Here is a 14,486-nt window from a genome sequence, read left to right as displayed (position 1 = left end):
TAAATGGTTTGCTTTGGCAACACATACTTTGACTTTGAGAGAAAGAGACTGACAGAGAGACCGGGAGAGAGAGAGAGAGATAGAGATAGAGAGAGAGAGGGAAAGAAAGAGATGGAAGTGGGATGAAGGTAAAGGAAAGAAAAAGAGAGAGAGAGGGAGAGAAAGAGTGGGAAGCAAGAATGCTCCGTGTGTGCCCCCAAACTCTCCCCCCTTTTTTCCCTGGGACCCCGTCTCTGGGCAGCTGTAAATTAGCGTCCACTGGCCCCATCCTGACCATGGGCCCCAGCGGCTATTTATAGGCCCGGGTCAGAGCAGAGGAGGGGGCGCGGGAGGAAGGAGAAGAGAGGAGAGGGGGAGGAAGGAGAAGAGAGGAGGGGGGGAGTAAGGAGAAGAGAGGAGAGGAGGAGGGGAGAAGAGAGAAGAGGGGGAGGAAGGAGAAGAGAGGGGTGAGGAGAAGAGAGGAGAGGGGGAGGAAGGAGAAGAGAGGGGGGAGGAGAAGAGAGGAGGATGGGAGAAGAGAGGAGGAGGGGAGAAGAAAGGAGGGGGGAAGGAGAAGAGAGGAGGGGGGGAAGAAAGCTGGAGAATGAGGGAGAGAGGGAGGGAGGGATAAACATCCTACCACTCATATCCCTAAATCCCCCTCCCCAGATCCAAACATGGGCAAAATGCTGATCTGCCAACGTTGTAGCCTGCTGGAATTCTTGAGCGACAGGCCAGCGGAGGATCGGAAATGCGTTTCGTAAGCATTGGAGTCCATGGACAGTTGTTAATGTGAAGATTTGGACGTTCAAAACCTCCCTCGGCGACCCTGACACGGAGGAGGCCGGTCCAAACCCACTGTGACGGATCAAAATCAAAGTAACACATCTGGTCCATCTTTGCAATGGCTGGACATCATCAACACTTCATTGAACACTACTACACTTCTCCTTCATTTTTTTAGTGAGGGCTCAGACTGTAAGCCATAGAAAGTAAGACACCTGGTTGTCAGTGGGTTTCTGCACAGCTTCTACACCAGAGGAACCTGGCCTCCACATCCTTACACCTCCCCCAACCCCCCCCCCCCCCCCCCCCCCGACACACACACACACACACACACACACATACACACTCTCTCTCTCTTCCTGAGAGTTACTGTGTGTGTGACTCGGCTTAGAGAGACACATGCGTTTCCACTCCAGCTACCTCAGCAGAGAAAAAAAAGAGGGAGAGAGAGAGAGAGAGAGAGAGAGAGAGAGAGGAAGAGAGAGAAAGGGGCCTGTAAGAGCTCGTAAACTCATTGCCATCTGGCACCGGCTCCGTGTCCCACTGACTGCTGCCACGCGCCAAACTCTGATTCATCTGCGCGTAAACAGCCCTGGCAGACCCGCGCCGCGACCGGGCCTCTGACTCACCGAACCGGGCCCTGGTGGCCTGGCTCCGCTGGATCCGCGGCGGGCCAGACGCATAAAGCCCCAGAACCCCAGAACCCAGCACCCAGACCCTCAGACCCGGGGGAGGGGGGTGACTCTGTGCGCGACACCCTGTCGGCGCGCACCTCACCGGCACCCAGTCAGAGCTACCGCTCACCGCAAGGCTGCAGACTAGAGCACGTCATTAGGAACGGGGGCTCACGCAATTATCTTTTCCAGTCGTCGCACGGTCGGGTTTGTACTGTGTGTGCTCATTCAGAGCAATTAGTGGCCTTTGGTCGCTCAGGACATGAGATGTGAGATGTGAGAGCGTGGTTTGAATGTGTGTGTGTGTGTGTGTTATACTTACATGCACTGCCGATAGTTTATGAAAAGTCTATGTAGTTGATGTTGATGTTGATGTTGATGTAAGTGTGTGTGTGTGTGTGTGTGTGTGTGTGTACGGTGGGGGGCAAGGTGGTGGCTGATGTCAGCTCTCCCCTGGGTGGCCATTACAGCCAAACGACAGCTATTTCTGGAGCGAATGAAAGAGAGAGAGAGAAAGAGAGGGGAAGGAATTAGTTCAGACTGTGTACAAAAGAGGGGAGCGCAGAGAAACACAGGAATTGGTGAGAATGAGAGTATTTTTAAAATAGCATTGTGCTGCTGCCTGAGGAGGAGGAGGGGAGAGAACAATGACATATCCAGAGAGAGGAATGAAATGTCAGGGCTACAGAGTGCCATTAAGACCAGGAACTACAAGAAAGAAAGAAAAGAAAGAAAAAGAGAAGAAAACAGAAAGAAAGAAAGAAAGAAAGAGGGAAAGAAGGAACAAAAGAAAGAAGGAAAAGAACATGAAAATCTAGTAAGATAAGTATCATTTGAAAGGCAGAGGTAGAAACATGAAATGGACACTAAAAGCTCGACAGGAAGTTGTAGAACTAGAACTTGGCAGACGCAGGAGATGAGGAGGCTGGACCGTGGCAGGAAGGAATGGAACTTACTGCTCTCAGCGAAAAACTCACTGCAGTCCAACAAATAAATAAATAAATATATAAATAAATCCATAAAGGTCTGTGCCAAAATAGGGAGAGGGGCATAACTCTCTAAACAGATCCAGACAAGAGGATGGAGGGGAAACAACGGGAGCGGGTGACAGGCTGGAGAGAGGAGAGCAGAGGAGCAGAGGAGAGGAAAGAGGAGGGGAGGGGAGGAGAGGAGAGCAGAGGAGGAGAGGAGAGGTGATGAGAGGGGAGGGGAGAGCAGAGGAGCATAGGAGCAGAGGAGAGTGGAGGAGAACAGAGGGGGGGAGGAGAGGAGAGAGAGGAGAGGAGAGGAGGGGGAGGAGGAGAGGAGAAAAAAGGAGAGGAGGGGTGGAGAGGAGAGAGGAAAGGAGGAGAGCAGAGCAGAGGAGAGGAGAGGAGAGGAGAGGAGAGGAGAGGAGAGGAGAGGGGAGGCGAGGGAATGGTCATGGATGCATAGGGAATACCTCAAATGAGGCATTCTCCAAAGATGAGATCACTTCCTTTGCACAGCAACCCAGAGCAGCAGAGCTGGTGTGTAGGCAAGAGAAGGGGAGAGTGAAACTGCTTTACGCACTTCTTTTGATCCACTTAACAGGGTTCGCTGGGCTGTACGTGGGGAGACCAAGTGTAGGAATGCTGTACAAAATGAGCCCAGTCTGTGCCAACAACTAACACATTACACACACACACACACACACACACACACACACACACACACACACACACACACACACTTCCCGGAAATGCTGATTCACCACGGACCAGATGGGGATTAACAGTCAAAAACAGCATTGGAGTAGGACACCAGGGCAGAGGGAAATGCCTGCTCCTTTCCAGCCCACTCCAGCTAACCCGCTGTCTCATTCCAATGAACTCTAATATATACATACATACATACAATATAATACATAATACGCTTGGCTCCATTCGCTAGAACAGAAATAGCTTAGGAGGGTTAAATGCAGGACCAAGGACTGGGGTTGTGACTGTGAGTGGGGTTGCAAGTGGCTCCGTGAAAAGCTCTCTGAAACCTGAAATGGCCCCATCTATGAAGGTGATTATTCATTCACCCACTGAAACAATGGGCATTAGCCTACAAGGGTGCGAAGACAATGCATTCTGCCTTGAACAGAAACCTTGTCTTAAGTATCGCACAGTCACATACAAAGCACACAGGAAGTCAAGTCATGATAGCGTATCGAATGGCTATCCAGGGAGACTTGACTCATGGGGAAAAGGTTCCCTTCCTCCCTAGTGCGGTCAGAAGAACATTGCATTGCGTTATTGTGTACCACTGCACCCGTGACCCATGTGTCCTGTCCCAACAGCCCCTGCTTGACTGTGTACTAGCACAGAAGATATCTATTCTGCACACATCTATAAACAACATACGTACACCCTCCAGATCATTAACATTGATCGTTACTAAGAACAATGTGGTGTTACTAACTAAGTGATTTCTCCAAGATCTTGAAACCTACTATTTGTTTGTGATAACAACCACCATTATGGTCAGAGTAATTATAGTCATTAGAAATCATTTACAAGCCTGTTAACTAAAATGTCTGTTTGCACCAACAATTTAACATCTTTCCCACATCCTTCAATTTTCTGGCACATGCAGGCATGGACATGTTGCAGACGAGCAAGCAGGAGAGTGGCGTTCAGCGTTCAGCGTTCAGCGTTCAGCTGCTGTTGCATTTAATAATGCCTACGCAGATCTAAACATTCAAACACACACCCTGACAAGGGCACACACAGAACACCAGTGAAAGAAAGAAAGGGAGAGAGAGAGAGAGAGAGAGAGAGAGAGAGAGTTTAGAGACATGTGTCTTTAGTAACGGCTGTAGTTCCCCTGGCTGAGTGCTGAGCGTATGACGACATCCAGGCCTCCTTCCAGCAGGCATTCTTTGATGTCACGGCGCATCATTCAACAGAGGGTGTTGGACGACAAGCACTGAAGCACGGAACAGATGCAGCCGAGAAGGACAAACACCAATTAAACGATTTGGGAGAGATGTTTGGCCGCTTGACTCCCCTTGACGTAATACAACGAAAAACTCTTTGTCCACTCCCCCCTGAAAAGAGGGGCGCAGTTCTTCTTAGATCAACTCAAGGTGAACTTATTCAAGATGTATGTTGAAATGCATTGCCTCATTGAATCTTACATCAGTTTCCCACGGGCAAGTTCACAACATGCAAAGAGTTAGACTAGACTTGCCATATACTGCTTCCCTTACTGAACATGTTAACATTTCACAATTTCATCAGTTTGATGTCCTAATGATGACCGAGAGAAATTAGTGCTTGCTACTGGTGCTAGACTGGTCAGAGCTGTCCAGGGAGGTCACTAGATTTGCCCGTCTATGGTCTCTTGATTTCTACGGAACAGAAAAACTGAGTCACCTCATGGTCATTCAAATCAAATGTTTTCTCTGAACCTAGGCATTATACAGCTCGTTTTTCTGCTGCTCAACCCCCCCACCCCCCGAGGTGAATGAGCGTTGAGATGTCAGGCGTTCTGATCAGACCCTTTCCGCCAAAGGAAACGACCCTTCCGCCACACAATGGGGAGGCTGACGGATATCGTCTGGCAGCATTGTAAAGCCAGAGTTCAAACGCATTGGGAAGGGCTACCAGTTTCCGGAGGAATGCACACATAAACAGCAAAACACACACACACGCACACACACACACACACACACACAGAAGCAGAAACAGACACACACACAGAAACAGAAACAGACACACACACACACAACCACAGGAGGATCCTCTGTTGTTCAGACATCCTGGCAGTGGTCAAAAGGGAGTAACTCTTTTCATTTGGTCTTGACACCTGAATGTGTCTGTTTTGTGTGCATGTTTTTGTGTGGCTGTGAGTGTGTGTACAGTATGTGTGTGTGTGTGTGTGTGTGTGTGTATTTTTCTGTATTTGTCATTGGGGATTAATTCAAACACTATTTAACTTGCAGGGACAAGATCAGCTTGTGTTGCCAACACAACATGTCAAATTCAGGTATGCACTAAGTCTTGATCAAAGTTGCAATTACTTGCTGGTAATTTCCAACTTACTGCCTCCTAACCCAAGCAACTGAATTAGTTCATCCGTCAATCAGCTACCATAAAAAGCCAGACAGCATGCCAACAATGCATCCATTCAAGAGAAACAAACAAACACACTAAACTATTTTAGCCCAGCGGTACATCAGTAGCCTTCCACTACAGTCCTCCAGGCTTGATTGGCAGAGAAACAGGCCATGAGGATGATTGAGGCTTGTTCAAAAAAAAAAAACCAATGCATAATACATTATCTCTGTTGATGGCCGACTAATCTCCCTGGTTATCTTTCCTGAGACTTGAGCCTGCTTAAGAAAGCATAGTTTCCACTGGCCACTGTCTTGCGGGGACACAGTGCTGTTTGTTTGGAAACAGTGGCTGTGGCCCCTTGCACAGCATGCTGCGTCGTCTCCTCCTTCAGCCTCTGTCCTGCGCAGCCCACTTCAACTCGCATAAATATTTGAGCTTTTTCCATCGAGCGAATGCTGCGCTTTCATCTGCGAGCGGATGGATGCCAGGCAGGGGCCGCACACAAAACGGATCGCTCACGACTGGAGATACAGTGCGTCTGTTGTGTTGAAGGGTCTCTGTGGCCTTTGCTCTCCAAAGTGATTTCGTCCGGAGGTTGCAAAGCCTCACTGCGTGCGCGTGTGTGTGTGTGTGTGTGTGTGTGTGTGTATGTGTGTGTGTGTGTGTGTGTGTGTGTGTGTGTGTGTGTGTGTGATGGGGAGGGGTGATGACAGTTTGGGTTTTGACTTTGAGGTGTTTGGAGCAGATAGAGATAGAAAGAGAGAGAGAGAGACAGACAGAGAGAGACAGAGAGACACAGAGAGAAGAGACAAGAGGAATGATAAAAAGACAGGGGGCCTGGTCAGGCTTTAGTGCTGAGTCAGTGTATAGACAAGCTGCTGAGTCAGGTCATTGAGTCTGGATAAACATGTCAGTCTATGTGTTGACACGGCCTTAGAGAACAACAATGGACACATGTGTGGGGTTTGTGTGTGAGGCACCAAACATGATGTATGGGTAAACAACAACACTCCTCCTCATCCCTCCCTCTCTCTCGCTCTCTCTCTCTCTCTCCTATCTCCCTCTATCTCACACATATTTAAGATATCAGAGTGCAGGCCAGAGAGTAGACATAACTACATGTAATCTGCGCTGAAACATTGTTCACACTGTAAACATCATTTAGGCAGGCCAAGGGTGATTGTTATGAGATCAGGACCCTTCAGATGTTTACGAAAGGTGTAATTACGGGCGCAACAATCACGGCACTCCCACGCATCCCGTGCCACCCAAAGTGCACAGGTAGGAACAACAGGAACCACAGTTTCCCACTCTGGGTCATGGAAAAAGCTCACTCCAGCTGCTCAAATGCCCATGAGGTCTGTAAAACATCACATCTCTATCAAACAGTTCTAGACAATACACAGACGATGGCCACGTTTCCCAGATTCGTTAAGAAGCTCTCACTGTAAGTGCTAGGAACTTCTTAGGAGCACTCTGAGAACATTCTAAGAACGCTCCTAAGAAGTTCTTAGCACTTAAGAGCTTCTTAACGAATCTGGGAAACCCGGCCATTGCCTCTTCAGCTACATCGGACCTCAGGCAAAAATCAGCAGCCATCTGTACTGGTAAAACACCGCTCTATCAGAGGTGGACTCTCTCCAAGGAACAGCAAATAAGCTAATTTGTGAATGCACGCCGTCTCCCATAAGGAAGCAGCAAACATGCCATATGTGGGCGAGCGGCTGCTCAACACTCATCACAGCCGTTCCCCTCAGAGGGAGTCTCGGTGTCGGGGGGATAATTGGCGAAAGTCGAGCCTCTCTCGTAGCTCACCTTAGCCACGCGTGAACGAGCGAGCGAGCGAGCGAGTGAGCCAGGGGCTCTCCTGGCGAGCAAAACGAGTGCACATCAAACACCTGGCCCTGCGCTGAAACCCGAGTCGTCTGGTGTCAAGGCAGGTGGGACGCCTCTCGTCCCGTGGGCGCTCAAAGACAAGTCCACTCAAAGCAGCGGCATCACCGCTTGATCGGCAGTGGCGGTCAGGGCCGCGTCCTTAGATGTGAGGCAGCTGAGCGAAAAATGCCACGTTCCTGGTCATGGGTATTATCGTTTGACTCCCCACATCACTCAGGGAACATGAGAAGACTTTCAGGTCTCTTTTTTTTCTAGAACATTCTTCAAGGGCACAAGAAGGCTCCCCAATGCTTCACAATTAAGATTATGACAGATTTCAGCACAGACTTTGGACTTAAGGCCCATTCACCTAGAATGAGTCACAATATCACATATCTATAATGAAAACAAATCCATTATAATAAGAGGCAATTATGGTGTGTGCCTACAGCAAAGAAGCACTTAATGAAAAACATTGTTGCGCAATTAATAGTTTGCCCAGCAGGTGTAATAGTGTTATCTTGGTATCTATCACACGATTATCTCATAAATGTTCTCGATTACATCATCTTAGCTGTGAATATGCCAAACACTTCAACAAATTAGGCGAATGGTGGAACCGCGGCAGTCCGTATTTCCCACCTGTGTAAACATGAGTCATGTTCAAGTCTTTAAACAGTGCGTCAGCAGCTGTCGTGCGCCAGACTGACCTGATTTGCCACCTGCATCCACTGACCATATGACCTGAGGATTTAGCTACCTATTTCAGAGGCAAGCAGTTCAAAACACAACATAAAACAGTTTTACACATACCTCACGTTTACACATACCTCACGTACCTCAAGTACTATTCATCCTAAGTCCCTGCTGTGGTGAAAAATGATTTCAGTAAAGCAATTCTACATGTCATCTTTGTGATCTCTTATCCTTGACTTCCAGGCTGCGTCACTATAAAGGACCATGACACTTTCAGTAACTGAATATTGCAGTTCCGTTTTAGTAACTATCAATGTATGAGCACCAGTACAGATAACAAAAGCAAACAATTTCTTCACGTAACTAGAAGTAACAATGCCAATCTCTCCCATATCAAATCAAATCAGGCTTATTGGCCATGTATACTTGTGTATACAGTACAAGGAATTTGATCTCTGCATTAACCCATCCGTGAATTAGTGAACACACACTGCACACAGTGAAGGGAAGTACACACTAACCTGGAGCAGTGAGGGGTTAGGTGCCTTGCTCAAGGGCACTTCAGCCATGGACTGGTCGGGGATCGAACTGGCAACCCTCTGGTTACAAACAAGGCCCTTACCAGTAGGCCACGGCTGCCCCCTAGACATCACCTACACAATACCATTCCAAGCTAATGTGCTAGTGATTGGGAACACCTGTCATCTATTTGCTACTCTCCCAATGGCATACACAGAGAAGATGGATGACCACAGGCCATACAAACTTGGTATGTGAAAACACATTGTGAAAAGGGGAACGCAATCATCCCCCTTTTTAAACTAGGACAGTGCTCAGACTGCATAAAGACAGTGGAAAGACTTCCAGCTGCCCATTCCCTCATCAGGATTTCATTTTTTTGTGTAAAGTCTGCCGAGTGATTTGATTCAATGTGTTTACGTTGAACTAGGAAATATTTCACCCGAAGGCAGTGGATTTCATTGATGGGCAATGGGGAAAATCATGAATTAAAAGGCATTGGATATATAAAGATTAGTTCAAGAGACGCCGCTTCAGCCAAGATTGGCCTCAAAACCTCCACACCAGTGCACAAGCCTCTACTTTTCCATTCGCTGTGTGCACGCTTTTGTAAACAAACGTCTTTTGCCCTAAACACTATTACATTCATTATGTGATTCCATAACTAAGATAAGAGGGAAAAATCTTGCAGTGAATTCCTTTGCTGTCAGGTCATGGGGAGTTGCCCCCTGGCGTTCCCAATTCCGCCGTGGGAACCAATGATGGCACTTCATTTAAAAAAAAAAAAAAGTCTGATCTTACCAACCACGTGCATGATAACCAGTACAAACCACCTAGGTTGCACGTTTGTCGGGGCAAGTGTCGACAGTTCCTTTGTCTCCTGGGCAGCTCCTCAGTCTGTCACAGAGCACAATGATCTGTTCCAATCGGCGTTAGTGGACTGCCAGCTGAGTCAGGCCCAGCATAATGTCAGCTCCACACCCAATGACAGCGAATAAGAGAAATGCGAGTATCTCTGGGGAAAACGGGTGTGTTTGCTGTTTCCACTGTTTGAACAAGCCCCTCTGATCCAAGTACTGTAGAGCATATTGTGCAAGGGAGAGAGAAAAAAGGACCTGTGTAACACAGAACTAGTCTTTTTTTCCCCCTCTGAAATACTGCTGTAAATGTGTGGCTAACTTAAAGTATCCGGATTGATTTTATTGACCCGCTCGACTCAAAGGACAGAGTCTAATGCCGCTTCTCCAGATGCTAAATTTAGCCATGGTCAAATTTTTACAAGAGGAAAAGCAGTGACTGAACAGAGAAAGATTGTGTGTGAGAATGAGTTGTGTGCTCTCTGAGATGGGGTGGGGGGAGAGAGAGAGAATGAGAGAGAGAGACAGACAGACAGACAGATAGACAGAGAGAGAATGAGAGAGAGAAAAAGAGAAAGAGAAAGAGAAAGAGAGAGAGGTGAAATAGTCTGGTCTCATCTGAGGTCTGTCAACATCAGGGCCATTTCCCATTGAGTTGCCCCCCTCCTGCTGCAAGGTCCGTAGATAATAGACATGGGGGCCTCAAGGCCAGTGGGGTCACACACACACACACACACACACACACACACACACACACACACACACACATGCACACACACACACACACACAAACAGTTTCTCTCATTCACACACATGCACACAGACACAGACGCGCACACACACACACACACACACAACGTGGTGGGGCCGTCTGGAAAACTTTATGATGTCATCGTGACTTCTCAACTTGGTGTCGTGGCAACAGCCCTCCTCAGACTGAGAGGGGTTTAAATTCCTTGAAGGAACTATCATCACATTAAACACCTTTATCGTGCTTAACCTATAAGAGGGACCATACCGGCCATAACTCACTAAAGCCCCCTCACATATATTCACATCCTCCTTTCGCATACTCTCTTTTTCTTCTGTGAGAAGGCAAAAATGAAACATGGTTTCTTGCACAGGCTTTCATATACATACTGTACATCACTTGCACAACCACTAGTATTTTCCAAAGCTAAACTTTACTCATGCATCTTCATGATGCCTTGTAGTCCCCCCCCTGCCACCCACCCCCCACCCCACAACCGTTCTCTCTCTCCTCTCATGTTGCCTGAATGGCAGCTGTAAAAGTGTTTCCATGGTGTTTCTGCGCAACACGAAACAGACCGCAGCCCCTGAGCTGGTTGTGCACAGCGCAGTGCCGTGGCGGCGAGCGGTGGTGGATCCCCGACCTGTCTGTGGACATTACGGAAACTGCCACTTGAGATGCAACAGAGGGAGAGGCGAGCTGCAGGGGAGTGCGACGTCACCATGGCTACCGAGAAGCCAAGCCCCAACACACACACACACACACACACACACAGGACAATGCACATTGTTTCCCTTGGAGGTTCAGAGGAGCAATGGCCAAGAGGACTGTGTGTGTGTGTGTGTGTGTGTGTGTGTGTGTGTGTGTGTGTGTGTGTGTGTGTGTGTGTGTGTGTGTGTGTGTGTGTGTGTGTGTGTGAGAGTGTGTGTGTGTGTGTGTGTGTGTGAAACAGACAGCATAGAAGGCTGTGATGCGAGGGCTTGCCCCATGCTTAGTTAGCACTGAGAAGTCATCTCTGTGGAAAGAAACCTGACTTCCACACCTCACCACACCCCGTAATGCTAGAAGTGGACAGAGCATTAGCCATTCATGAGGATGAGAGACTTCAATCTATCACCTTCATACAATGTTCAGCACGACTCCTCACATATTAACACAACTCTGTGAGCACAAACCACTAACCGTGTTTTTTTGGGGTTTTTTTAGCATTCAGGACGGCCCAGACTGATGAAGCAAAGAGTTCCTGTTTAGTAAAGCTGTGAAGCAATCATGTTTTGAAAAGAAACTGCATAGTCTACTGTTTCAGTGATATGGTGTGCGCCAGTATAAGTACAAGACCATGGCTCACCTTGAAATTCGTAATAATTCAGAAAAGGATTTGTTACACTTCACACTTACACTTCAAAGTAATGACCGATTTTGCGAAGCAGGACTACCTATATGAAGTATTTATTTGGCAGGTAGCCTACCTGAAACAGTTCAGGTGTCCTAGGACAATTAATATAGCTGATGCATTAAGGTAATGCAAGTAACGTAACGATACGCACTATTCGACTCTCCACCTCAGTGTAGTAAGAATTTCTTTATCCTCTGAGTTACTTGCAAGACGGCCAACGATTTACATAACTCAACAGAATCATGCCAGTAATGTTTAAATCAAAAGCTAATAAGACGAACTCAAGACGAACACTCCGTGAAATGCGTCTTCAGTATTGCATTGTCTGTAGTTCTTTTCATGTTTACATTGGTTTCACAGTGTTCTCAATTAATTAAATACTTTACCAGTTGGTGGAGGCTCGGGGATTCAGAATGTCCTCCTTTGCAGTCAGCAAGGAGAGGTTGTAGGTATCCAAGTTTACTCCTCTCATTGTCATCAAATCCTCCCTCAGCAATGCCAGGCTACCTCAAAAGTTTCAAGTCAGGAGGCAAACCTAAAACCGAGATACCCAATCCGAGAAAATAATAGCTGTGGTTTGCAAACTGAGTAGCTTACTCTTAGTAACTGCTGGGGACGGCTCTCGTTCTGGTGGGCAGGCACCACATAGCGTTTTCTTCTGCACCAGAATTTAACGGTGAGAGGGGAAAACTTTGGAAATGCAATCTTTCGCCAAAAGCCCCACCTCCCGTCGAGGGAAAAAGTCGCAGTTACGAAAATCCAAATCGCGCTTACACTGGAACTCGCACAGTAGGCTACACCTCACGCGATTATAATGATGTTTGGACAGTTATGCATTTTGTTAATACAACAATCGAGAATGAAAATAACGATTAGAACTATATGTAACTACATTTGCTACATGTTCGCAGTCCTTGTGCGGTACATATTCATATCAACTGTTTAAAAACGGGTTTAATCATTATTCTCCATAACCTGCCGTATTGTTCTTTTCTTGATTGTGTAACCTGCAGTTGGGTTTGTCAACGGGATATCAATAACTACCGATACATTTCAGCTGAAGAGGAGTTGAAGTCACCCAGTGACACGCCATTGAGTTGTCAATCAGCTATTGTGGAGTGGCTCTGAGCAGACCCTACTTTTTTGGCAGTTCCAGAGAGAGAACGCATTTACTGTGGAGTTGGCCCAGGGAGACCCTGATGGAATCAACATGGGCAATTTCATGGGAACTGGTTTTGGGGCAACAGACTCATTTCTAAGAGCAAGAGGGGAGTTCTGTTGCCATGTCCAGAGATGGTCATCAGAGCCTGTCACTATAGGGAGGAGGGGGTGCTTTGTGTTCTAAAGCAACTATAGGGACCATGGAATAATTGATATTCCAATTATTCCCCTTGCCGTCAATATTCAACGCCTTCTGGCACTATCCAGTGTCCAGTTATTCTCCATATTGTAAGTCGGCATTAGCATGTGTTTGAAACCATTCTTTTGAGGTAAAATATCTGGTGTTGCTTTATTATGTTCTTATGTTCTCATGAAGAGCCAGTCTTACAATGTCTCTGAATAGTGTCTGTCCTTATTCTCAGTTCCTTTCCAGCTTGCCACTGCATCTTTCAGCCTTGCACTCCACTGACCTTGGGCACCGAAATAGACCACCAGCTTAATTTCAAATACTGATTCAACATTATATTATGTACATGATTCATATGATCATATTGGATATCATATTGGATATCATGGTGACATTGACTTTCACACCCTTGTGTGTGTCGGTCTGTGTGTGAATCCCAGAGGCTAATTAGTCACATATGCACAGTCACACTATTCTATCAAGTATACATGTTGAGAGCTGTTGAGTTTTTTGGGACCATTATAGTGTGTGTGTGTGTGTGTGTGTGTGTGTGTGTGTGTGTGTGTGTGTGTGTGTGTGTGTGTGTGTGCGTGTGTGTGTGCGCGCGCGCGCGTTTGTGTGTGTGTGTGTGTGTGTGTGTGTCCACCCACTCACGTACATCCCTCAGGCAGTGATGTCTAATTTCTCGTAAGTCTCAGTTGTCACTGTGCAACAGGGCCTGAGGGTGTTTCTCTCTACCTTCTGAGGCGAGAGTTCGACCCGCCACAGAAGCAGTGAATCCCTAGAGAGGTTAGACTCTAGAGCATCCCTGAACTTCCAAGACTAATGGTTCTAGAGGTGCACTCTTGCTACAGTATGTTTCTGCTGAATGAGGTTACTATTTGGATTATCTTGTGATGTTGGACAATTTTGCAAAATTACATTGAATCTGTTTTTGTGCCTAACTTCTCTGGCTTTAGCATGTAACTGTAGGTTTCTTTACGACATAACACTAAACAAACTGAGAGGTTTTGAATGTTGGTATATGGGTCAAATATGTGTGGTACACAAACTCCCATGATCATCTATCCTCTGATTTTCCGTATCTGATGAACTTGAGTCTCTCCCCTGGTCAAGCCTACACTCAAATACCAACATGGTGTTCTCACAGTCTTGACCTTAGCTCCTAGAGACCCTCAAGAAGCATACCACTGCCATGTGAAACTCTATGTCATGTATATGTCTCTGTCTTTGTTTGTTTATACTGATTTAGGAGTCTGAGGAATAGCAGTGCAGTAATCTATCAGTCAACCCCCAAAGCTCACGTATTCCAAGTTGTCATTAAGGGTTGGCATGTGTCAGGGTTACTCAGTGGGTCAAAGGTGACCACCTGGACATTATTCTTCACTTTTATATGTTTTTTTTTTTTTGTTTGATTCTGTTACAACTTCTCCCACTCTGTTGTAATCGGCCCCCACATACTGTACTAATAATGTCACTGTCGACACAATATGTTATCAAACTGGTACAACAAAAAAATAAAATCACAAATTAGTTGT

General features: G+C 46.8%; 1 protein-coding gene across 1 annotated transcript in view; it reads right to left on the bottom strand.

Annotated features, from left to right (window-relative positions):
* Positions 1–12,274, bottom strand: part of si:dkey-40c11.2 (drebrin-like protein A) — a 39,890-nt gene extending 27,616 nt beyond the window's left edge. Inside the window, exon 1 of the mRNA XM_062542789.1 lies at positions 11,987–12,274. Within this exon, the coding sequence (XP_062398773.1) occupies positions 11,987–12,078 (92 nt within the window). The 5' untranslated portion in view covers positions 12,079–12,274. The remainder of the gene's footprint in view (positions 1–11,986) is intronic.
* Between the last annotated feature and the right edge of the window lie 2,212 nt (positions 12,275–14,486).

The sequence above is a fragment of the Sardina pilchardus genome, chromosome 8 (assembly GCF_963854185.1).
Source record: "Sardina pilchardus chromosome 8, fSarPil1.1, whole genome shotgun sequence".
Classification (NCBI taxonomy): Eukaryota; Metazoa; Chordata; class Actinopteri; order Clupeiformes; family Clupeidae; genus Sardina; species Sardina pilchardus.
Note: the sequence above shows the minus strand (reverse complement) of the source record. Positions and strands in the feature narration are given on the sequence as shown.